This window comes from Ambystoma mexicanum, chromosome 2q (assembly GCF_040938575.1).
Source record: "Ambystoma mexicanum isolate Mex_15411 chromosome 2q, UKY_AmexF1_1, whole genome shotgun sequence".
In the NCBI taxonomy this organism is placed as follows: Eukaryota; Metazoa; Chordata; class Amphibia; order Caudata; family Ambystomatidae; genus Ambystoma; species Ambystoma mexicanum.
Window position 1 is genome coordinate 596,777,532 of NC_090924.1, and position 23,764 is coordinate 596,801,295.

Genomic DNA, 23,764 nt, shown 5'->3' on the forward strand with positions numbered 1-23,764 from the left:
GGCCCTAATGATTTAGAAGACCCCACTCTTTGTCTTTGTAAGATACTTTCTCGTACTTTTGACATTTGCTGCTCAAATAAATGGAAGTCTGCATTGTCTATCTTTCCTTTACAGGGGTCGGTCATTCATATTTGTAATGGATTTTATGCTTAGTTAGTTTTATTACATCTGTTATTTTTATAGAACCTTGATGGGCCAATATTTTTACTCAGTACCACCGTCCTGTTGTTGTTTGTGTTGCATCTGTACCAGCTACCCTCGGTCACTCTTACCAAATGAACCGAAGGAGGTATACCTGTCGTACATACCTGAACACATTGTAGCCCGTACTATGCCACGCATAACTGAGCACATTGTAATTTTTTTGCACAGAGCACATTTGGTATTACTATCCTCACAGACTGCCTGAGTGGTCATTGTCACTGGGGATAACTATGCTTCTTCAACATATGTCCCATGTATATACCTCCACCATATCTCTGGAACAGGCAATTATTCTGCGAGAATGACTACACAGGTGACTATTAGTCTACAGTAACTACCTGATAAAAATGCAAATATAAAGCACTTGGAACCCTTCACTATAGCGCGCTGCACTGCAATACACCCCTGTATAATACAATACAATGTGATTTGTTGGAGATGGATAGCTGAATAGATAGATAGATAGATAGATAGATAGATAGATAGATAGATAGATAGATAGATAGATAGATAGACAGATAGGACAACCCATGTGTGTACGCCTTCTACCTCAAACAGTGTATTCTAACTCCTTGGCCGGTGTGTGCGTACAGACGTCTTCTCTCCCCTTTAACACACTGTCTCACAGGATAACCCGATGCTCAATTTCCAAGCTTTCTAGATGTGGAGCACCAGGAAATGTGTGATTCCAAAATGATTCTGCATAAATGTTTGTGCTTCAAAAGCTGGACTGAGAAACGTGTGATTAGAAATTACGAATGTATTCACAGATGTTTAGGTCCCACTTCATCATCCATGTAACATGTTCTGTATTGTTTTGCCTGTGTGTACCTTACGGAACCACCACCAAGCAGAGCCTGGATGTCAGTAAGAAATGATTGGGAAATGATTAAAAAAGACAGCATAGTTTCTTCTCACTATCGCAGACCAGGTCTGAGGACCACCTAAACCTGTGACCTAGTGTGCAAGGACACTGGCTCTGGATGATCCACCAGCAAGCATCCAGCAGGGGCGGAAGAAGAAGTACCCCGGTGAGGATGGCACCAGATGCCAAGGCATAGAAGGATGGAATAGAGAGTGGTCCAAGGCCCCTTTGAAAGGGGTTAGTTCTGAGGTTGCACTCATTTGACCCTTGATTTCTTCGTTGAGTTTGCCAAGAAGAGTGTCCATTGTGATGGTGGTGTTTTGGGAGAAATGGGCACCAAGCATGCAGTGGACAATGGGACTATGAGCATCAAACCGCCAACAGAAGCCGATCACTGCCAGGAATCACCACATTTGACCGGATCAATACGCAGAAGGGCAAGGCGCTCAGGCCCGGCAACAACAAGCGGAGAAATCCATCTTATCCGCTCACTTACTCCCCTGAGGCTCTTCAACCACACGGGAGATGATGGATGAATTACGCGGCGTGAGATCATGTTTCCTTGAAGCACCGGAAGCAGACACGTGTCACCAAAAGATGTGCAGCGACTGCTCACACTTTTAACGGGAATTACTGGAGCTAATATGCCATGGTCTAATTCACTGATACACTTCAAGAAATCCTGTTAGCGGTGTCGCTTAGCATGGCTGCAAATCGCTAGCCAGATGCAGGGCAACTATCTATCTGGCACGCTGGCCGTGCAGGGCCACACGATGGCGTGAGACGCCATCGCTGTGGCCCAAAAGAAAAGCTGTGTTGTGTAGCGCTCCCTTGGTTTACTCATCCCGGATAGGGCAATCAGTCTCCTCACTTGACCAGTCGTCTTCTGGCATTATGACAGGGGTGGTGCTGCTCACCATATTTGGCCTTGACATTGAACAATCACCCTTAGACCTGGGGGAGGAGGGTGGGCTATTTCAGCGGAAGTAGACCTACTCGGTGCAGTATTTGAGTAGATTTGATCAGTATTTGAGTAGATTTGATTGGTGGCTCGTTCCGAAGGAGGCTGATTTTCCTCCCCAGAAATCAGTGCTGCGCGTTCTCTGTGAAACTAATACAGGGCCTCTTCGAAACTGGGCATGTACACAGCTTCTCTCAGGGACTAGCTGTTTAGATTGTTGAAGGGAATGTGTATTTTTTTACTGCACTTCTGCAGTCAGAGCTGATGCAATGATTTTTTTCACCCATGGAAAAAGGCCATTTTTGCAGCCCTCCTTTTGCATTGAGGCTACATGGGATTTATTTGGAGTAAAATAGTGCCGGCTGTGCCTCCCTGCTGGGAGTGCACGAGATAATCATTTAAAATTGCCTTATGTTAGCAATCGACAAGTTTGCTTTTTTAAATCTTATGCTGTTTTATGTTACATTATGCCATGTCAATTCCTGATAGGCTTGGAACTAGGGAACCAGAGAGTTTTCTCCATTTGCGTATGAAAAAAAGGAACGTAAGGAACGGAATACTCTTGAGGGATGTACTTAAAAGGGTACTTTATGTGCCGTGGCCTCAAGACAATCCAACAGAGTGCCTTCATCCATGGACTCACCAGGCACTCATTAGTAAGTTAACAGTGCTGTGGTATCATAAAACAGTAGTTATTTATTTATTTATTTATTTATTTATTTATTTATGTATACTGCGCACAGAGACAAGCCCGCAGGGATAGGGGCGCCAATAACAAATACACAACAGAGAGAATCCACGGTGGGTGGAGAATGAGAAGAGAGGGTCATGGAAGGCACAAGGTTAGGTCGTTGGCATGAGTTTACTCAAATAGATAAGTTTTCAGCCTGCTTTTGAAGAGTTGCAGATTAGTGCAGGACCTGAGGCCTAGAGGAAGGGAATTCCATATCCGTGGGGCAGCATGAGGAAAGGATCTATGCTCCACATAAGACAAATGAGCTCTTGGTGTTGCTAGCAAGCCAGTGTTGTTAGATCTCAACATTCTACACACCGCTAGGCGTGAGGTACGGCTGGCCAGATACTTGGGGGCTTGCCCTGAGAGACAATTGTGCGTAATGAACAACACGCGGTAGATACCTGCTGCGAATGGGGAGCCAATGTAATGCTCTCCTAGCCGTTGTGATGCAATCTCTCCTTTGCAGACCTGCTACGATGCGCACTGCGTTGTTCTGACTCACCTGCAACCGGGTCATGTCTTGTTTGGGGATTCCTAGCAATAGGCTAGAGCAGCAGTCTATTTTAGCTCCAATAATGGCTTGCGCCACTATGGCGCGATTGGCTGATAATAAAAAGGGCTGTAGCTGATCCTTGAGCTTCAAATGGTAGCACGTACAGGAGACAAGACCATTGACCTGATTTTTCATAGACAATTCTTGGTCTAAAATAACACTGAGGGCCTCATTACGACCCAGGCGGTAAGGGGTTAACGGCAGCGTTAACAGCGCCGACCCTTACCGCCTGAGTACGAGGTCCCTTAGCGCCATGGCGCTTTTAACACCTGCTTTTAGCAGGTGTTAAAATCCATGGCGCTAAGGGACCATGGCGTTAATTACGCCACCGTAATTTACGGTGGCGTAATTAACGCCTTCCCCACTCCCATTATACCCTATGGGGCAAAAATGGGAATGGGGAAGGGTAAATGGGGATTGGGGACTTACCGCCCCGCCAAGGTCAGAATGGGGCGGTAAGTCCGCCAACCACCATGGCGTAAACATAGTTTACGCCATGGTGGTAAAGTCACGGCCCAGGCGGTAACTTACCGCCTGGGTCGTAATGAGGCCCTGAGTGTCTTAACCTTATTCTGGGTATTGATATTGCAATCTGCAATTTTGAAGTATAGGTATTCCGCATTGAGCTTCTTCAGTTGCATTGCAGTACGTAGCATCATAAGTTCTGTTTTTGAACTATTTAGGGCCAGCTGATTGACTTACATCCAGGATTGAAAGAGTTCATAGGTGAAATTTAATGACGCAGTGTCAAGAATGCAATCCCCTGTCAGAGGCACATGGCTCTGCATATCACCCGCATAATTCACGTACACCACACCACGTTTGTCTGTTTGCTTGAATAGTGGAAGCATAAAGATGTTAAAAAGATTGGGTGCAGCGCATGAATCCTGTAGCAGCCTGCACATGACAGTGAACTTCTCAGCCATGACGTCATCGAAAAAGACCCTTGCTCTACGGTCCGTCAGGAATGATTTAACCCACTCAATTGCTGGTTCGGAGAAGTGCGCTGATGTCCGCAACCTCTCTGCCAAGAGAACGTGATCCACAAAATCAAAGGCGGCAGAGAGATCCAGAAGCATAAGCAAGGTAATTTTGCCCCCAGCCATGACCTGCATTATGTTGGTCTTAAGCTCAAGAAGCATGAATTCTGTACTGTGAGCTTTTCTGAAACCAGATTGTTTAAGCCCCAATATGTTATGTGCGGCCAAGTAGGCTTCAATCTGAAGATGAGCTACTTTATCCAAGATCTTCAGTAGATAAGGTACATTTGTAATGGGGCGATAGTTGCCTGCTTTGCTAGGGTCAAGCGAGGGCTTTTTTTGTAAGTGGAGAGATCCATGCTTGTTTTATAATGCTTTGGACAGTATTGTCCCTGAAAGATGCATTAATACATTTTGTTATCAAGGGCACCAGATTAGGAGCACAATCTTTAACAGTGATATCCGGGCAGACATCACCCTTACAGTTAGTAGGCTTGAGTTTGCCCATGATCTTGGACAAGTACGGTTCCGATATAGGCTTGAAGGCAAACTCTGGAAGCGATTTGGGAGCTGCCTGTTCTGCAGTGCCCTTCACGTCAAAACGTACAGTCCTTATTTTTGCAGCGGATGCTTTCCTGTGTCTTTTCTAATTTGTCCAAGAGTGCCTCCTGAAGATCATTACACCATTTGGCGTTTTTAACCACCTGACTAGGCAGAGAGCATGACATTTCCAGCTCTTTGAGGATACTAAAAAGCTCCTTCGAACTGGAAGCTGCTCCGGAAATGCGAAGCTCATAGTAGTTCCTTTTTGCGCAGGTAATGGATGATTTATAGGTCTTAACCACGTGCAGATAGAGGAATTTATCTGCATTGGAATTTTTATCCCATTGTTTGAGTGCTGTGAGTACGTTATTCCTGAGAGCCGAATCTCTGGAGTGTACCATTTTTTGTCGGGTTGCTTCGTGAATACGCGTGACTTCACTGGCACTATACTTTCCACAGCTGTTTCCAGTGTCTTATAATAGACATTGGATAATTCCTCTGCCGAGTTCAGGTTGGACAAGTCAGTTGTCATGGCCGTGATAAAGGGGGCCATGGCTGCCGGGGTGAGTTTGCTGGTATTTCTAAATGCAACCCTACGACCCTCTCTAGGGATTTTCACGACCAGAGGATCCGACCATGAACATTGGATATTGTGTACATCTTCAATTGTTGATATTTTTTGATAAAACCCAATCCAGGGTTTTGCCTTTTTAATGGGTGGATGATGTGATATGCTGGTGAAACCCGAGGTCACGTAGCATGGACTTCATCAGCATAGTCCAAATGATTCAAATATCCTAAATTAAAGTCCCTTAGGATCAATGTTCTGGTGTTGGGCATTAACATGGGGCTAAGAGATCACTAAAATTTGTCACAAAGTCCTTGTGCTTTGGGGTGGTCTGTAGATAATAACAACATTAATCGTGGTGTTTGGATTAACTTGATTACTTTGCAGTCTGAGATCTGGGAGGGTCTCAATTTTACATATATTCAAGACTTGATTGTAAATTAAGGCTACCCCAACACCCCTGGCATTAAACCGGTCGTTCATCAGGATAGTTATCCATCGAGAACCGCCATAGTGAGGGACGTGCCAGCTGCATCATGCAACCATGACTCTGTGGCATGCCTAATCAATGACCTAGTGTTAAGAAGCATACATTTCACCTTACCCCTAACTATCCTCCTTTTGGTTTCTCTGCATGGCAGGTCCAGTCTGATGTGTATTGAGGGCATGTGTGTGTCGGTTTGGCATGTCCCTGGTAACCCTTGAACGGTACCCTGTGTATCCCGGGTTGTTTGGGTAGAGTAAGTAATGTGGGTAAGCCCGGGCTAATACAGGTAGTCTCCTCTTTTGCTTCTAGGTTAAAGCTCTTATCATTCATGTATATGCTAGGATGCTGTGTCTGTGTGCTGTTCGGGGCTCTAGTGATGTTAGGCTCCTCCCCAGCCTTACAATCCACTCCTTCCCAGTCTGCCAACTCTCCCTCCCCATGGCCTTAAAAGCAACCTCATGGGGCGGGGTGGAGGGGGCAGTTTTGGGTGATGCGGAGAAACCAATGATTGGTGGGCGATACGCTCACGATGGGTCTGTGTTCTCCGCTGGAGTTGAGTGTTTCCCCTGTTTTTCGAGCTTCTCCTTCCCAGCCTGCCGGCTCGCACTCCCCATGGGCCTTGAAAGCAACCTCATGGTGAAAGGCGATGTCGGGAGACACGGGTGCTGGTATCAGGGTAGTTTACGCAACCGTGTCTGGTTGCGTAAACTACCAGACACGGGTATGCCCATCCCCGGAGAGCGGATCACTGAATTCTGCGCTGTATTAGTGCTACCCTGTCATATGAATGAGAGGCTATTTGCTTCTAATCTAGTGCGTGTGGCCTTTATGGCCTCCAGAACATCTGCTAAGCCCATACTAAGGACAGGGAGCCGAGAGTACATACCGTCTCTTCTTCCCGCACCTTCACGAACTGGCTCAAATCGGCTCCTACGTGCCGCCGATTACGTGTCTGACGTGAGATTAAATGCTTCAAAGAACTACAATGCTTCTGGGAAATGTAGTTCCCTCAGGATTCAAATCCCAGAAATACAACGGAGCAGTGGAACACACAAATGAAATAATATTATGCTATAAAAGGAGGAAAAATCACCTTAGGGCAATGCAGTAGAGTACTGATGGTGCAAGGTTCACTAAAAAACAATTTATAAAAAGTAGCGTTAAAATCTTAGCAAGAGCTGCTATAACTGAAAAAAGATTTAAGAGCATTTTTGCATGAAGTATAATATAAGTGATGCTGAATATGGCGACTAATCAACTGCCTGGCGGTTTGTGTGCTTCTAATCTAGTGTGTGCCGCTTTTATGGCCTCCAGAACATTTGCTAAGCCCATACTAAGAACAGGGAATGGAGAGTACATACCATCTCTTCTTCCCGCACCTTCATGAACTGGCACAAACTGGCTCCTACGTGCCTCTTGTATGTTAGTCCTCTTTATGCAATTGAATCTCATATTTGATGGGTGCCAATAATTGTATGAGTAAGCTATGTTTAAACACTTAAGAAGATAAGAGGGGTATGGACCTTAGCCATCAGTTAAGCATTTTTACACACCTTTTGGATCTGTGCATTTACCAATGTCCTGATGAAAGCTGAAAAATTAAAATACAGCTGAAACCTGTCGACGCTATGGGGAGAGGCTTAAGTGACAGTCCCAGAACTCTCTGATTCTGAATATTATTTTTATTTTCTTGTTTTTCCTAAGTGTTGCCATTTAATAAACAAATAGGAAAACCCTGGGAGGCTGTTTTTAAATCTTTTTCAAATAGCATTATTCTCTTTTTTTCTTTAGTTTGCCTCGTTTTTGATTTTACACTGAAATCACTCAATAAGGTTTAGATTTGAAAGGTTTCTTGAGTCACACTTACTGTTAGCTAGACAGCACACCAGTGCCTTGTACTAGGGACATGTATCAATTTCTTTAAGGGAGAGCTTTGATTTAATTGTTTGTTTAGTAAATCAAATGTTTCTTTTCTGATGTACACAAATGTTTTTGTTCAGTTTTCTACCTACAGAATGATAGCTCTTTTAATATCCCTAAAATACACTGTAGCATTCGCTAATCAAAGAAAAGGGACTCATGGGATCCTTCTCAGCTTTAGAAAGGAAGAGTCTTGTCATTATTGGAGGACAAAAGGTGAAAACCTGACTGGCCGCTACACCACAAAGCAGTGGGAAGCACGGGCTGAATAATGTATAGGAGCTAGAGGAAATAAGATAAACCAATGTTTATTGCGTTTGTGTGATTAGAACACCATGCTTAAAGACAGGATGTTCCTTACTGTGATCAATCAGTAATGATCCCTCCCAGAAACCTGGTCTGGGAGCCTGCTCATGTGGCCAGGGAAAAGCAGACACTTTCTGATGCCGACCCTTGGGGGTGGTGCTCTGTGGGAGGATCACATGGGGGGGGGGACAGACCAGGAAGGCTAGGAACCCCCTCTGTTTAACTTTCCCCATAATCCTACACTTTTGAGGGCTGTTTGCCAAACTGCAGAAATTGAAAGAGCTAATTTTGCCAAAGGGGACTACGAGTCCCATGAGCCCATAAGTACTGGGGTGAGGAAGAGGGCTGAGGATGCACGCTGTGGCAGTAGTCAGGCAAGTGAGCCCAATAGCCCACACCTGAAGGAACCTGGAAGACATAAAAAGGCAACAGTATCCAGTTCCCTGTTCACTCAAGTATGGTCTAAAGCGGAGAAGCCGAAGTACATAAACAATGGAAATGTAGCACTCGCATATAATATGAAAGTCCTTTTATTCTACAGAAAGCAAATGCTGCTTCAATCCATTGTTCAACTTTAAAAGACTATCACTGCCTGAAGGAGTGGTCGTGTGTCACAAATTAAGGAGAGTGAACGTTGCGAAGACCATTGCCGAATGCAAAGCCTTGATAACTCAATTATTGAAACCTTTTAAAAACTACAACTCCGAGTGGTCATGTGTGCCTAATTTTGATTCCTAAAGAAAGATTGTACTCTATTCTTTACTTTAACGCAGTATACCTTTCATATATAAGAAGACACATGCCAAGGCCTGGGCCAACAATCTCACCATATTAACTGTGGAACCCACCTTTCTGAGAGGTAAAAAGCACTGTGAAATTAATAACAGTTCAATTAGCCTAAGATACAAGTGTGCAAGCATTACCTGAAGCTAAGAGGGTGGCACCAAGGCTTCTGGATAATTACTTGGGATGATAACTGGCAGAAAGGTGTAGGTAAATTTGGGGAAGGGGAACTGGCTGCTTGTAAAGACTGTTTTGAAGTTGATGCAACCTGTAGTGCCAGAGACTGTGGAAGACAGAGATGTGAGTCTTAAAGACAAACCCAGATTGTTATTGTGGCAGACAGAAAAGAGAGGCAATCAGACTGCCCCTTTAGAAGAGAGTTATTCAGAGGAAGAGTGTCTTGCCGACTGGAAGGTGTTCAAGTACTTTAAAGTATATCTTGTCAAAGTCTGTCTAGAAGTACAAATCACTGAAGCTGTGCTATTAGTCCAAAGTATTGAAGCTGTGGTGGTGTATCTGGTTCTCAATAGAGGCAACATTGTAGTAGACTAAACAAAGTGAAGTACTGTGGCAATAAACCACGAGACAGCCGGCCAATACCACCCAGGTAATGCCCCCGGGGCCCATTGTTACAGGGCTGAGGGTAGCAAGGGCCTTAACGAGGCCCCGGGGGGCATTACCGTGGGCGGTATTGGCCCGCTGTCGTGGGGCTTATAGCCATTAGTATCCCGGCCCTTTAGACCGGGGTACTAATAGCATTTTTAGTTCAATAAAATGGCTGCCGGGAAAGGGAAAATGTAGTCCATTTTCCCTTCCCATGGCGGCCTTTGGGAGCGGACGCGCTGGGAAGAGAAGTGTTTCCAGCACGTTTGCTACCTAAAAAGAAGATAAAAGAAGGTAAGTGGGGCTGGGAGGAAAGGGAGGGGATAGTTTGCAGGGGAGGGCGGTGGAGGAAAAAAAACTTAACTGAGTCCCCGGCGGGGGACGAAGACAGCTTCCAGCCATGGATAGGCTCGGATCGGGGATTGCCTCGTTTTGAGCCTTCTCATTGGCTAAGGGGCCACCACGCCCCCCGCCGGGAACAAAAGGCACATACGTGCGTGCAAGGGATTCCCAGACTGGTAATTCCCCGGCGAGGGCCAATCAGAATGCTTGTTGCATTCTGGTTGACCCTCGCTGGGTACTAATGTGAGATAAAGGTGACTGTTCTCATAGTGAATCAAGCAGAAGTGAAGTTGTTGAATTGGAAGCAGCAGCACTGAGAAGTCATACTGATAAATATACCATTGTGAATTCTAAAACCATACTTACGAAAATACTGTTAATCAAGAATTGTGTTTTACTGACAGGTATGGATATTGCATTTCTTTTTGAACTATGGCAAGTCTTCTTGAAGAGGTGGCAAAGCATCATGGCTGAGATTACCATTGGTGCTATTTGGTGGAAATGGAAAGTGGATATTTCACCAAGGAGAAGAGATTTCCTATCATTGGAACTTTGATTTACAAACTTTGAAACATCAAGAACTGATTTGATCTTTCTTTGGTGGAACATTGGCAGAACTGACCTTGAATCCCAGGGGAGGGAAATTACCCAGGACATAAGAAGATTATTCAGAAACTATGAATGTTGTTCATGTTATATCGTATTGCCATATATTTTCTTTGTGTAGGCCAGTCATCCTGTGTTAGAGTGTTTCCCCTTAGCGTTGGTTGGGCAGGGAAGTCCTCAGCAGGTTAGGGATAGTGAAGCATTTTATTTATCATATTTCTTTTGATAATAAAAATGGCAGATTTTGAGAAATCATCAAACAGTTGTCCAACTCTCATTACTGACCCCTCACATTACCTTACTGCGGAAATCACGTAATACTAATAAAGAAGAAATGTGTTCAGTCAAAACTATAAATCATCTTTTAAAAAATGAGATAAGTACGCAAAGAGCTGTTTTGAATTTTAAGATTACACTTGTTCCAAGGGCACAGAGAATAAAGGTGCGTAACTGGGATGCTAATGGGATGAGAAGGGGCACATACTAAAAAGAAAGGAGTAGAAGAGACATGTGTAGAGAAAAAAAGGGGCATAGGAAAGAAATTAAAGGAACAGTGAAAATAAGAGAAGAAAGGTGAGAACAGAGGAAATGAAAGGTGAGAGCATTTCATAAGAAAATAGAAGTAAAATGGAGAATGAGAGGAACAGAAAAGAGGGAACTTTTAAAGAAGGAGAATAGATCAATCAAATGAAAGGCGAAGGGGAGAAGTGGAAATTACACAAGAAGGGGCGTTAAGTGTGAAAAGAGAAAAAGAGGAGCGGAGAGGAATGTGTAGTGAGAAGAAAAACAGAAAACGTGAACAAAGAGAATGAATAGTGAAAAGAAGAGAGAAGAAAATAAAAAGTAACAAGAAAATGGAGAAGTAGCCTAAGTAGTAAAGAGAGGAAGGGGGTGTGAAATGAGCAGTGAGAAGAAGGGAAGGAATGGAATGAGTGATCCCAAAAAGGCAGCAAAGAAGCAGGAAGAATGTGGGAATAAGTAATAAGAAGAAGTGAGATGAGTAGAAGAGAGAGGAAAAGAGGAGGTTTAACAAGTAGTGAGTGGAGTACGATAGAAGCAGCAAAGGGTAGTGAGAAGCGTGAACTAAGGAGAAGTCGAGAATAGTAAAGGAGATCAAATGGGGAGAACGTGGAAGGAGAGGTGGAGAGGAAAAGACAGTACATGAGGAGGAAGGATGTTATAAAAAGGAAAAGCGTAGGGATAGACCAGCAACCACAAACGACTCTGGTAATGTTTTAAAAGGTGTTCCTATATCAAAGTGTGTGAGCAAGAGTTTGGGAAGGGGGTTCTCCGCCCAAGATAATGTGAAAAAATGTGTCTATATAGGGTATGTGCAAGCACGTGCTTCCCTGCACATGGTTTAAAAAGTAGACAAACCTAACTAAAGAAAATGACATGAAGCATTTGATGTTCCTCAAAGGGATGCCTGGAATGAGGGGAGATGAAGGAATGGGGGAGTGGTGAGTGGGAGAGAGGGTAAAGGAATCAGAAAAGCACGGTACAGACTCAAAAGAAGCCCATGGTGAAGAGGCCCACCAGGAAACCTCCAGAATCCCATGTAGGCCCGTCCAACCCCTGAAAAGGTAGAAAGAAAGGTAGGACATCTCCACGAGAATCACGAGCCTGAAAGAAGTGAGAGAAGGGCAGGAAGAGAGGTCAAAACGCAACAAGGACTAATGGCAGAATAAAATGAGTGGAAAAGTCAGGAGGAAAATGATGAAAAGTAAGAAGCTAGATGGGTATTAAAAACACTAAACGGAGAAGCCGAGGCTGTGGGGGTTCTTAAACAGGTATACTTTTCTGAGGGAGTCTCGGTGGCTTGGCACCTGAAGTCAGCTGTGCTTCCCAATGCCTGAGCACACACTGGAAGCATCATGTCAATTGTCTTTCTGCCTTTGCAGGCTAATTAGACATGTCAAGGACGGGCCTGATACCTTGGCATGTTTCCCTTAAAGGGCGTTGGCAGCTTGTGGGGGAGGCGGCAGGGAAATAGTATGTCTGTAACTCAAACGGTGTGAGCTCAGACCGATTGACACCGACGCACCATCGAGAGTGGCTTCCAGAAATAGATATAGCACACCCTGCCTCTCTGTGAAGCACCCGGTACATCTAAGTGTGCCTTAGACATGGGTCACTGTGCCCTTTACATGTGCAATATTGAGCTCAACTGCTTTGTCGAATAGCCGTCTCCAAGCCTGGTCCCGAAGGGCCAGATCCACTCCGCGTTTTCAGGATAGCCACACAAAACATAGAAACACAGTAGTGGCTATTCAGAATACATGGTGTGGGTGTGGTTTCAGAGGTCCGGGCCTGGGGATCTCTGTTTCCAGAAGATTAACCTATTCCCTATGCCCTGTATAACAACACCAATGATCAATTTTGTGAAATTGCCAAAAGCAACATTGCCAAATGTCATGCATCCCTCATGATGAGGGAGTCCAGTTCTCCATTTGTACAAGCATCCTGCATAGGGGTCATCACGTGTGGGAGGAGGGGGAGTTCAGATGGTTATGCTTCCCCCATCTCGCGATTACTAGATATAGACATGTTTATAGATACATACACTTACTTGCAAAACTGGCCCTCCTTTTAGAACATATTTGAATGTCCCTAAGACATTGAAAGGTAACAAAGCATTTTGGCCACCCCTTTTGATGGGTCTCTTATTTTGTGAAGTGCCCTGCCCGCGAGGGGAGCAGCAGCAACATAAGATGGCTGGGAGTCTCACTCAGGCCCTGCACCAGTAGAAATTCAGCGGGAATGGACCAGCAGTTTTGTCAGAAGCCGGGATCCAGAAGTGCAGAGTTATACTGCAAGATTTTGGGGTTCTCGGGCAGCGAGAGGTGGAGGAGGTGAGCTGAAAAGCAATAGGGCCCAGCATTTTCATTTTTCTTGCTGCCCGCCCAAGAATAGGAGTTGGGGTTTGATTTTGTCAGATGCTGTATTTGAGTGTGTGTTACACTACCACATTTAGGATGAATTTTCGAAAATGAAAGAAGGGGGTGAGTGGCCAAAGTATTCTGGCATAGGTGCTCATCTGGAATGCAAAGAAGAACATGTTTAATTCCAAAGGATCACGAGAGCTGCCGGGGCCAGCCAATCATGACCACAAGAGCTGCCGGGGCCAGCCAATCATGATCACGAGAGCTGCCCGGGCCAGCCAATCAGCAACAGTGCATCGCAGACTTTATTCTCTGGTACAAGCCCACATTCAGAGCTGTCTCACAACCACACTCTCAGGCTCCCCCAAAATCCCCACTTCCTCCCACACCCCAATGACCGTAGTTTAATTCAAATTTCAAAAATCTAGCACGCCTCAGCCCAAGTCACACCTCCTTCTTGGAAGAATAGCTGCCATAGCAAGTGAAAAGGATCCCTCTGTAGATCTCGTGTCAATCTTTTCCTGGTGCTCCTTGTTTATTACTGGGGGTTTTGAGGGGTGGTAACCAGGTTTGTGGTCCTCATTTGAAACTCTTTTTTTTCTTTTAAATATGAAAAAGAAAAAGCACTAGCCCAACCTGTTTTGCCAGGATGCTAAATGTTGACAACCTCCTGAGGGGCAGGGGCGCCGCAGTCCTCAGTAATGGACCAAGGCGGTCTTTACCCACTAGTCTAGCCCATGCCTTAGATAATTATTTAAGAAGTCAAAATGCGGCCAGTGTGTGCCATGAAAGTGATGCATGCGGTGTGTTTCCATCACATGCTGATTGGGAGGATTGCTGTTGCGTTTATCCTTGTACAGCATCCTTATTGGCCAATAGAAGCATTCTCAAGTAGATGACTCTCAAGTGCTTATAGCGCTCTTTAACTATCCTCCGAAGCCAGTATCTAGACTGACCTGCCTCTCACGGTAATTCCTCTCAGTCAGAGCATCCCATCTCCTAACCCTGGCTCCATTTCTTCTCGAGACCTTGAGACCACAGCACAGTTCCATGTGATAATGTCCCTGCAAAAATGTCGCCTGGCAAAAAAAGTCGCCAAAAAATGGCTGTTTTTAGCGGGGACATTATCACTTTGAACATGCAGGGACACCCCCGCAACCTCCAATTTTTTCAAGCGGACGCTCCCCTTGACCCCATACATATGGTCACCATATATAATGTTGCCACAACCTTTTCCCGGCGGCATTATGCATGGCGACCATATATGTGGGGATAATATTACCGGATACCCACACCACCGCCCGTGTACTATTCCTCTGGTTTTTTGTGCCCTGAGGTCATGGTTTACTAGTTGTCTTTCTTGGCTAGCCCTTTTCAATACTTCATTAACGAATCGTATAGTTGTGGACGCCTCGCTGCTTTCCTTTGCTAGTCCCAGTGCGGCGCCATCTTGCCTCAGCCTTCCCAGTGCTGTTCAGCGGCCCATGGCTGCCGGGCAGCTAGTGTTCAGCAGGGCCCCAATGCTTCTCTTGACACATATCATGACGGCCCACGCCTCCCTTAAATCAGCATTTTTAGTCTGTTCTATTAGCGAGCACACGGCGTGTATAAAAGCCGCATCAGTACACGGAACCAGCTGTTTCTATACATGCCATTTATCAGAATGCGAACGGCTAACAGAAATCAAGGTCACCGTGACGATAAATGTAGCCAAAGTCTCCATAGCAACAGTAACTAGGATGCAGTTACCAGTGGTTGCCTCGTGCTCCCTCCCCAGAGTGGCTTAGTGAATGCCTTGTCATCCCCCGCCCAGGCCCGCCTGGCAGCCTCGTCATCGTCGACAAGGAGCAGACAGCATCTCCGAGGGAAAACACCAGCTGGCCCGGCCATTTGTTTATTTATTTCGCTTCTGGTGGCGAGGGGGTGGAAAATACGGCGCAGGGCACGAACCCAGCCGCGGAAGGGTGCAGGCATTTCACGGCGTGGGCCTTAATCTGTGCAGTACGCCGTGGTCGTCTGAGAAAGGAACGGATCATTGGAGCCCATCCAAACCGGTTTACATAAACAAAGTCCAGTACTATGCCAGTAAAACGACACAAAAGAAGAATGCCCACTCCCAAGAGCCTTTCATCCTTCATAGGTGGCTAAAATGAGGAGCAATTTTGACTGCAACATATTGTATACACCGAAAGGCTCGGTATAATAAAACATTTTGTGAAAAGAAAGCCGCGTTATTAATATTATTACTGTTACTTCTTGGGTGAGCAATCACCTCGACCCTCTTATTCCCTCGCTTTTGGCACGCTTACGTTTTGTGTACATACGTAATCGCAATACGTTTCGCATGCTATAAATAATTAAATAATAATCATCAGAATTAGGCCTATTATTATATTAGCTCAACTTGAGTTACCATTGTTATCATTGGATCCTAAAGACCTATGTTCCTTGCCTGTCAGTTGAATAGGCATTTTCGACAAGAGAATTAATAATAATAATGTAGCTTTTATATCGCGCTACGATCGCCCAGGTATATGAGCGCAGCTTATTATTACCCACGGTGTGCGGTGCTCATTTATTGACCTCGGAAGGATGAAAGGCTGAGTTTGGCCCATGCTGGGTGCTCATTTATTGACCTCGGAAGGATGAAAGGCTGAGTTTGGCCCATGTTGGGATTCGAACTCGCTGTGCTATCGGACCGAATTGCTACTGGACTTGGTTCTATGCGATTTCTACAGTGCAAAAGCATCATTTGTACATTAGAAAGTATATATTTCTTTCAGTTACTGTGAACTAAAAGGGCCACAGCACCAAATGTATTGCAAGGTGCAAAATCTAATTTTAAAACTCTTACTCGTGTTCATTTGTGTCAGGAGAACTTCGAAGTGACCCAAACAGAGTAATGGAGAACCACTCGGCCCCATTCAAATATCCCCCCACCCATCTCCCCCCTCATTCGATTTCTCTTCACCTCCGTTAATTCTCCCAGCTGCTCACAGATATTGCCAGGTCACTTGTACACTGTTATGCAAGCACATTACCAGCTGCCCCGTCTCCTGTTGACAGTCCGCCACTCCATGGAGGTCTTGGAGACCCTACGGTGCAGAGGCGTAGACAGGGTAGGGCCCGAGTGGGCAAGGCCCAACCTAAATCTCTGAATGCCCCCTCAGCAGCACTGTGTGGGCATTTGCAGATGTTAATGTTATTGCGGTGGGCACAACTACATTAGCTTAAGACCCCACTTGTTAGACAATCCTGGCTATGCCTCTGCTTCGGTGGTGATTTGTTGCAGTAAACAAGTCAATTAACATAATGTAGGTGGCACCCCCTGTATGCCCCCCTACTACCTTCCAATTCCGAGTCCCTGAACAGACCACACATTTGAAATGTTAGTAAAATTAAATCGGTTTCGTATATTGTGCTTCATGCTGGACTCCGGCCTCGAAGCGTGGTGCCTGGACTGAGCACCACGCCTGTGCTGCTCAGTAGACAAGACCAGACTGTGACATGACTTTGTTTTGAGTTAAAATTGCAACATCCTGAAAAAAAATAAAACTGCACTAGTCACAATGAAATTGTTGCTAGGTGAAATTGAAAAGATGATTTCATTGGCTGTTTGTGATTTCCTGTTTTGAATAATATCTTCTATACATTACAAAGCACACCTTCCACTCAGAGCAATCACCAACAGAACAGCCTCAGGTTTCTTAACCAAACCCTGTTACAACCTTCTGACAAAGTAAAGACATAAATCAGGTTGTCCAACTCCAGGCCTCGAGGACCGGAAACCTGACGGGTTTTCAGGATATCCCTAATTAATATTCATGAGCACAAATGTGCATTCATTTAGAATCATTGTATGCACATTTATCTCATGAATATTAATGGTGGGTATCCTAAAAATCTGACATGTGTCCTGCCCTCAAGGCCTGGAGTTTGACAACCCTGACATAAATGATCATTTCGAAGCACCATATTTTAGACCATCAGGAGCCAATATGTGCATTTGGTGTTTTAAGGTCAACATGAACTGTAATGAGCACCTTTGGGTGAACATACTGAATGGCTCAGCCAATCAGAAGCGAAGATTTGTCATGAATGTCTGGCCCTTTTTCGTAGTATTCACTCAGAATCCTCGCCAAGCAAAATGTTTGCTGCTCCACAGCTACTTGCTCGTTCGCACTGCGGCCCCTCGCCCCTTCCAATGTGGTACCTGGTGTATTTCGCCTCTCGCTCTGTGACCGCAGCCTCAACACTGCCATGCCGCTCCCCGTCCACAGGTACTGACGCACACCTCCATTTTTCCAAGTGCACCTCCAATGGCCTCACGCATCCCCGCCTTGCCTGTGAGCAGGGCTGTGTCTCCATAACAATGTGACACTGTGCTCCAGTCCCCCAGCCATTACCTTTTTTATCAAAAGAAAGTCTGTCTCAGCATTCTTCCCACACGCACGGGTACAAACATTCTTAGCACCTTTGGTGGTGGGAGGGGGGGGATTCCCTGGCATTAGGGCCCCAAAGCCCTCGGTAACAATCTTCTCTTCGCTCGTCTTGTAATGTCTGGATTTATTGGCATCTCATACCAGGGAATTCCCCACCCCGATGGTGCGAAGGCGCCATTGGAACCTCAGAGGGAACCAGAACATGAACAACTGGTGTTTTGCACTAAGAGGGGTTTATGTCCAGAGGAGTTGCTGGGGTGGGAGAGAGGTGCTGGGGGCACTATAGCCCAGGGTCTTTTGGTTGAAGCCCCCGATAGAAGCTCAGGGGCTACAACCAAAATGCTAGCTAGCCCCGAGTCCAATAATCCTGACATTAGCGTAGCCCCAGATCTTTTCCAGACGTTGCAACACCCCTGCTTATGTCTACTCCTCTTCCCCTGTAATAATTGGGAAACAAGTACAGCCGTAACATTCCCTTGGTTTGGTTTCTTTGTAAAACTGTTGGCTTGACTGGGTAAAATGTTGGCTTGCCAACATCACGGCCATGCTTGGTAAAGCAATGTAAGTGGTGACACATGGTCCTGCATATGGTCACGGTCCACTATGTAGACAACGTCTGTATTTATCTTAAAGAGAAACAGTCACCCAAAGAGAATTTTGGACAGTGCAGCGATCGAGCTGTGTTTTTTTGCGGAAGCCGGACTCCTCATGCAAATGTCACTCCAAACTCTGCTGCAAAGAGAGTAGTGCTATGATTCACAGCTGAGATTCAGCTAACAAACGGGTTCCCTGCCCTCATGTGCCCACCACTGGACTATGGCAACGTCCTTGCTCATCAGGTCCTCTCTTGACGCCAGACAGCAGGCATTGCAAGAATGTTGTCATGTCACCCAGTCTGCCACTGTCCTGGAAGCGTTTTGGAAGGACCCGCCTGTTGTGAAGTCTACCCACTCCGCTATTGACAAGCCGTCTTTATAAATTCATTTTTTGAAGACTGCTCATCTGTTAATTTTTGAACATCTAAAGACCATAATCGTTCGTACCTCCTTTAGGCTTTTAGAGATGCCGTACTTCCTATGCCGACTGCTTCTCACTGTGCACGTCAAGGGTTTGCTACCAGGTGTAACCGGATGCTTCCACAATGTGATGTAGGGCAGGTAGCTGCAGCCTTTGGCTCTCCAGATGATTTCGACTACAACTCCCATCATCCTTAGCCAGGAGAGTCAATGGTAAGGCCCACAGGAGGCAGGCAGCATGCTGTAAGAACCCTGGTGTGGGGTTACAGAGCCTTTCAATTGTAGCTCTTTGGTTCTAATTAGAAGCAGGTCGAAAGTACTCAAAATTCACTCTCATCAAGCCGTTTAGTCAAAGGCCTAAATAAGTAATTGGTTTGAGTCCTCGTGGCATAAGCCAGGAGATCAACTGACAGACATAACTGCATCACAGCTGACGTCCATCTGAGGCCCTGCTGGTGGTTGCAATGGAAGGTTGCATGTCCCTTTGCACACAGGAGTTTTTTTTTCGAAGAAATTACTTTGAAAAAACGAATCACATTTTTAATATATATACATATTTGGGGGGAGACGTCCTCCTCAATCCTCCCTTTCCCTACATTATTATCCCTACCCTAGTACCGCCTCTCAACCCCTTACTCCCGATATATTTCATTAAAAATTACTTCAAAAAAACTCCTGTCGACAAAACAACACAATAGCCAATGGAGACGTTAATAAATGAATGCGCATGAGGTAAGAACTTGGTGTGGTGATGGTGAACACTTTCCGGGGGGCGGGGTGGGGCAAAGCTTGCGCTGATGCGCGAGTCATCCTTGGCCCCTGTCCCCACCAAGGGCCTGCTATGAAAACTCTGACTTCCACACTGCATGCACACAAGGACCCATAGGTGTTCGTGCAGGCATCGCCCGCAATAACACTGACCTTCACTTACGATGCATATTAAAAACAACATACCCCTTGCCTTTCCGGTCCATGAGCAAAAGGAACAACGGACCCTCGAGTGCTTGCACCAATTGATTAGTCTGGTGTTTGTCAGGTGCTCTGCATGTGTCTGCTGACATGGCTACAGTGTTTCAGGTCCCTGCGCTGCACATATATCTGGGGTGTCGGGGTAACTCAGCAGTGCCCCAAATGAAATCTCAGAGGCATTCACAGCTGAGCAAAGACTACCTGTGTACACACACTCCCGCAGTTTGCGTGCCGCTCACCTTCAGCCACTGGCGTGCGTTCCTGCATTACTTTAATGCACCTGACGCATTTATTGACGTGGCATCAGCTAATTATGGAACAGCACTTTGTTTAAGAGCACTTTGTCGAAATCCATAAATGATGAAAAAACAGACCCTGCCTCCCCCTTAACTCTTCAGAACATCACACAAGCTGCCAATCATAATTCCATTCCCTTAAAATACGTTTTTTAATGTCTTTATTTTTTAACTTTCGATTGTCTAATGAATTTGTTACTATGTTTTCGCTTATGATGATTTTGTAAAGTTGATTTATATCAGCTATCTCAATAAAAAACAAATAAATAAATAAACAATTCCATTCCAATTCGGGTCTGAATGCTTCCTAAGTAGGTAGCAATTGAGGCATGCACAGTCCTTTGCAAAGAAGGATTAGCACCTACCCCGCGTCCGTACTGTTGCCACAGAGTAAGGGGTCCTTCTTGCCTTCCACTATGTAGAAGTTAGCTGAAAGAAAGAATGAGAGAATGGTGGTCGCGGGTCCAAGTGCTGGTATGAACATTTACACACATGAGTACAGTCTATGACCCCTGCAGTATCTGTTAAACAACCACAGTCAAAGCGTGTTTCCTGATCTTACAGCAACTGCTTTCCCAGGCAAGAAATAGAGCATAAACAGAGAAAGAACAGAGCCAACACAGGTTAGTGGTCGAGTCCTCGTCAAAACTGGATCATGGAAACCCTGTATTGACGGACTTGCATCATTCATATTGGCAGAGGCATAGACAGGGCAGTGCCTGGGCGGGCAAGGCCCACCCAAGTTTGGAAATGCCCACCCAGCTGCGCTGAGTGGGCATTTACAGATGTTATTGTCGCTGCAGTCAGCACTACTAAATTAGCTTCAGGCCCCACTTGATAGACAATCCTGGCTACGCCTCGGCGTATTGGAAAAAAGGGAAATGTTGTTCAGAATTTGGAAATCCTTTGTAGATAATTCAATGGTATGAAGGCAAAGGAAGCACGGGTTCTCTCAGATTAGGGGGCCGGAGCAAAAGATTGAATGCAAGATTGAATTTAACATACATTGGAACTGGAGCATCAAAATGCAAATGCATCAAATGCACAATGGGAGAGGTCGCGCTCTATGAATACGAGCGGAGTAGACTGCGCCCAGGATAAAGATAGGCAACATCAAGAGATGTCATTGCAGTGCATGGACCTTTGCACAGCTACAGGCCCCAACCTATGATGACAATGATGGTCACAGCAAGTTCAACAGGAGGGTGACACTCTCTGTGTGGTCAACTTACAGCCCAGTGACACCAGTGGAAAAAACATAACACAGTGCAGACAACAGACAAAATAAGGGAGGGGGCATAGCTTTAAAAAGGCACACATAGGACGGCAAGGGCTTTCCCTGGCACTTCAGCTAGAAAGAGAATTTCTAATCTAATAACACATCTGGAAATGCGATAGTAGGCGAAGGAGGAACTGAAGGGGTGGTTGCACTCTGCCAGAAATGTTTTAAATCCACAAACAGATCCATGGAAGCGTTTGCCTGCGGGTCTAATGCACAACATACATGTATTACTAAATAAATAAATAAATGCTGCGAGGGTGGCAACAGGCGTGGTAGAGCTTTGTCCGCAGCTCACCAGGAAGATCTACCACGAGGGCTTCTGCAAATGGTAGCTCAACGATTAGCCAGAGAACTGCCCACGGCGCACATTCAAAGCTTTCTGACCCACAGGCACCGAACACAAGTTCCATCTTTTGGAGCAGGCAAGGAACTTTAGCCAGGAGTATTCTGAGGCCTTGGTGGTTTGCCTGCAGTCCCCTCCTTTCCGGCGCAGTAAAGGACAGAGCCCTTTATTTTATCCTTAGCGAGGGCTTAGTTTTGGTTTCAAAATACTATCTTTCTGTAGACGTTCTCCTATGCAAAGGAAGGTAAGCTAGGACAATACTTCACCATTATTACATTATTAATAATAATTATTATTATGATGATATATAGTATCATCATTGTATTTCATTTAGATTTCCCTTCATCGGATGGGCTGTCAAACAAGCATTTACAAACCAACAGCAACAGTTTGGGGTATGGCGAAAATATTTTGCAAATTCATGCACACAGCTACACATAAGCAGATGTTATGTTATGTTAGTTGTCTTCCATGGTGCACACACCTCCACAGTAGTGATCTTAAAGCACTGGGCCTTGTCAGTGTAGAAGGGAATGGTGACCCTGCCCAGGGTGGAGGTCAGACCATGGGAAAAGGGAGGAGTGGGAAACGTCAGGGATTATAAAAGGTACATACTTAACTCACAGCATGGAGCGAAATTCAATTGTACTGTGGAGCGGTAGTGATCGTTGGGGTGAATGTATAGTTTTTGCTTGACCAGAAGAAAATGTAATCAAATGAAGGGATGACATTTCATGGAGGCAGTTACTTTACATTCATCTTGACTCTCCTGATGCAGCCACTGTACTCTTTTGCGATGTCTGTGGCCCTCTTTCCCTCACAATTCTGCCCTCCAGTCATACACGCTCAGTCGGACACTCATTGGATGCGCTCATTTCCGCAGGCATCCCTATCTCCAACCCTCTCACTACACCTCTCTCCTGGTCCGACCATGCTCTCCTCCCATCTGGAGCTCTCGGGCCCCCGGCTATGCCTCTGCCTCCACTGCCAGTCTCCTTCTCCGTCATTCGACCAATAAAGGGAGTGTCAGTCACTGCATTTGCCTCCACCTTCATTCCGCCTCCCAGACCTGCTTATGACTCTCACACTGACTCAGCTCTTGCACACCTTCATTTCTACATCTCCAAATCCCTGGACATCCTGTCCTCACTCTCCTCTTCTCCCCTCCTCTCTCCATCTCCCCTCATACCTCCCTTAGCCCCACGCTCTTCTCCCCCATACTCTCCTCCTTCTCTCCCATTGCACAGGATGATATCTCTAAAGTAGTTCACTCTATGAAAGTCTCTTCCAAACAGGTGCTACCCAGCTCTTCTAGAACATCAAGGACAACATCTCCTCTCTCGCCCCTGCCTTGGCTGACTTCTTTAATCACTCTTTTGTCAGAGCTCTTTTCCACTATCCCTGAAGCATTCCCTTGTGCACCCTCTCCTAAAAATGCCATCTGCTGACCCTTCCTGCCCGGCTAAGTATCGCCCTATCTCCATCACCCCTTTCCTGGGCAAACTCATGGAGAAGTTGGTCCCCCAACTTGGTCCCCCAACTGATCCACTGCACTGAAACTGTTGACTGTCTCCATGACCACCAGTCAGGCTTTAGAGCATCCAAAGCCATGGAAACTGCTATCCTGACCACTCGTGAAGACCTGCTCTCAAATCTTGATTCCAGATACCCCTCCGTTCTCATCCTCCTTGATCTTTCCTCTGTCTTTTACATGCTCAGTCATGCCACCCTCATAAAACGACACTCAGCATCACGGACCGGGCACTGGCTTGGCTGACCTTCTTCGTATCAAACCGACCTTCCAATGTGCAACTGGGCCATTTCCTCTCCTCCACCTCTCACTCTACCTGCAACATCCCTTAGGGCTCTATCTTATCGCTGTGGCTTTTCAACATTTACCTTGTCCCTTTGGGCCACTTAGTCTCCACCTTCTCTCCTCATACCTCGCTGCCTAACTGCTATTCAGGCATGGTGCACGGCTAATGATCTCTGCCTTAATACCAGAAAGGCTGAGATCCTTCTTACTGGGGCGCCTGCTCCCTCATTCCCTCCCACTCTCTGGCCTCCCTCCGTGCCC

The 23,764-nt window shown here is 45.7% G+C and overlaps 1 protein-coding gene across 6 annotated transcripts in view; it reads right to left on the bottom strand.

Moving 5' to 3' along the window:
• LOC138569611 (sodium channel protein type 5 subunit alpha-like) overlaps window positions 1-23,764 on the bottom strand; it is a 1,199,462-nt gene that overhangs the window by 653,164 nt on the left and 522,534 nt on the right. For all 6 annotated transcript variants that reach the window (XM_069647738.1, XM_069647737.1, XM_069647740.1 and 3 more), the window contains exon 8: window positions 20,428-20,491. In XM_069647738.1, coding sequence (XP_069503839.1) covers window positions 20,428-20,491 — 64 coding nt within the window. The remainder of the gene's footprint in view (window positions 1-20,427; window positions 20,492-23,764) is intronic.